The sequence below is a fragment of the Leptonychotes weddellii genome, unplaced genomic scaffold (genome assembly GCF_054177405.1).
Source record: "Leptonychotes weddellii isolate Sample4059 unplaced genomic scaffold, ASM5417740v2 HiC_scaffold_48014, whole genome shotgun sequence".
NCBI classification, from domain to species: Eukaryota; Metazoa; Chordata; class Mammalia; order Carnivora; family Phocidae; genus Leptonychotes; species Leptonychotes weddellii.
In genome coordinates this window covers 1-752 of record NW_028015192.1, presented here as the reverse complement: position 1 = coordinate 752, position 752 = coordinate 1, and the positions used below count along the sequence as shown (strand labels likewise).

The 752-nt window shown below is 56.4% G+C and overlaps 1 protein-coding gene across 1 annotated transcript; it reads left to right on the top strand.

The window, feature by feature from the left end:
* Positions 1-471: 471 nt before the first annotated feature.
* Positions 472-749, top strand: LOC102726670 (histone H2A type 3-like; the record flags this gene model as incomplete). Its single annotated transcript, XM_081810979.1, has 1 exon — positions 472-749. A coding segment is annotated over exon 1 (278 nt), but the record flags the coding sequence as incomplete, so codon positions are not given.
* Positions 750-752: the final 3 nt, after the last annotated feature.

The window sequence follows — 752 nt, the reverse complement described above, 5'->3', positions numbered from 1 at the left end:
TGCACCTGCTTCAGCACCTTGTAGATGTAAATGGAGTAGCTCTCTTTACGGCATCTCTTCCGCTTCTTCCCTTCTTTCTTCTGAGCTTTGGTTACAGCTTTTTTGAAACCTTTCTTGGAAATGGTCGTGCCCTTCGACGTCAGCTCCGGCATGATGAGTGTACAGCTCTATAGCGTTACAGCTCTCCAGTTACAGCTCCAACGGCTCCAACCAGCCCCAAGCAAGCGAAGAGCACTCAAGCCTGGCGAGAGCAGTATTTATAGGCACAACGCTGAAGTGACACATCGAGCAGACACCGTCTGATTGGTTAATGGGTAGTGGCGTGAATGTAAATGAGGTGATTCTGGCCGGGCTTTCTGATTGGCTAGACGGCCATCAGCCAATCAGATAGCAAATCACAACCTACTGTCAGGCTATAAATAGGCCTAGTAGCGTCTTTAGCTGCTGCAGTTTCCCGCAGTGCGCTCAGTTATGTCCGGGCGCGGGAAGCAGGGTGGCAAAGCACGCGCTAAAGCTAGATCCAGGTCGTCTAGAGCTGGCTTGCAGTTCCCGGTGGGCCGAATCCACCGCCTGCTCCGTAAGGGCCACTACTCGGAGCGGGTCGGCGCCGGCGCGCCCGTCTACCTGGCTGCCGTGCTGGAGTACCTGACGGCCGAGATCCTGGAGCTGGCGGGCAACGCGGCGCGCGACAACAAGAAGACGCGCATCATCCCGCGCCACCTGCAGCTGGCCATCCGCAACGACGAGGAGCT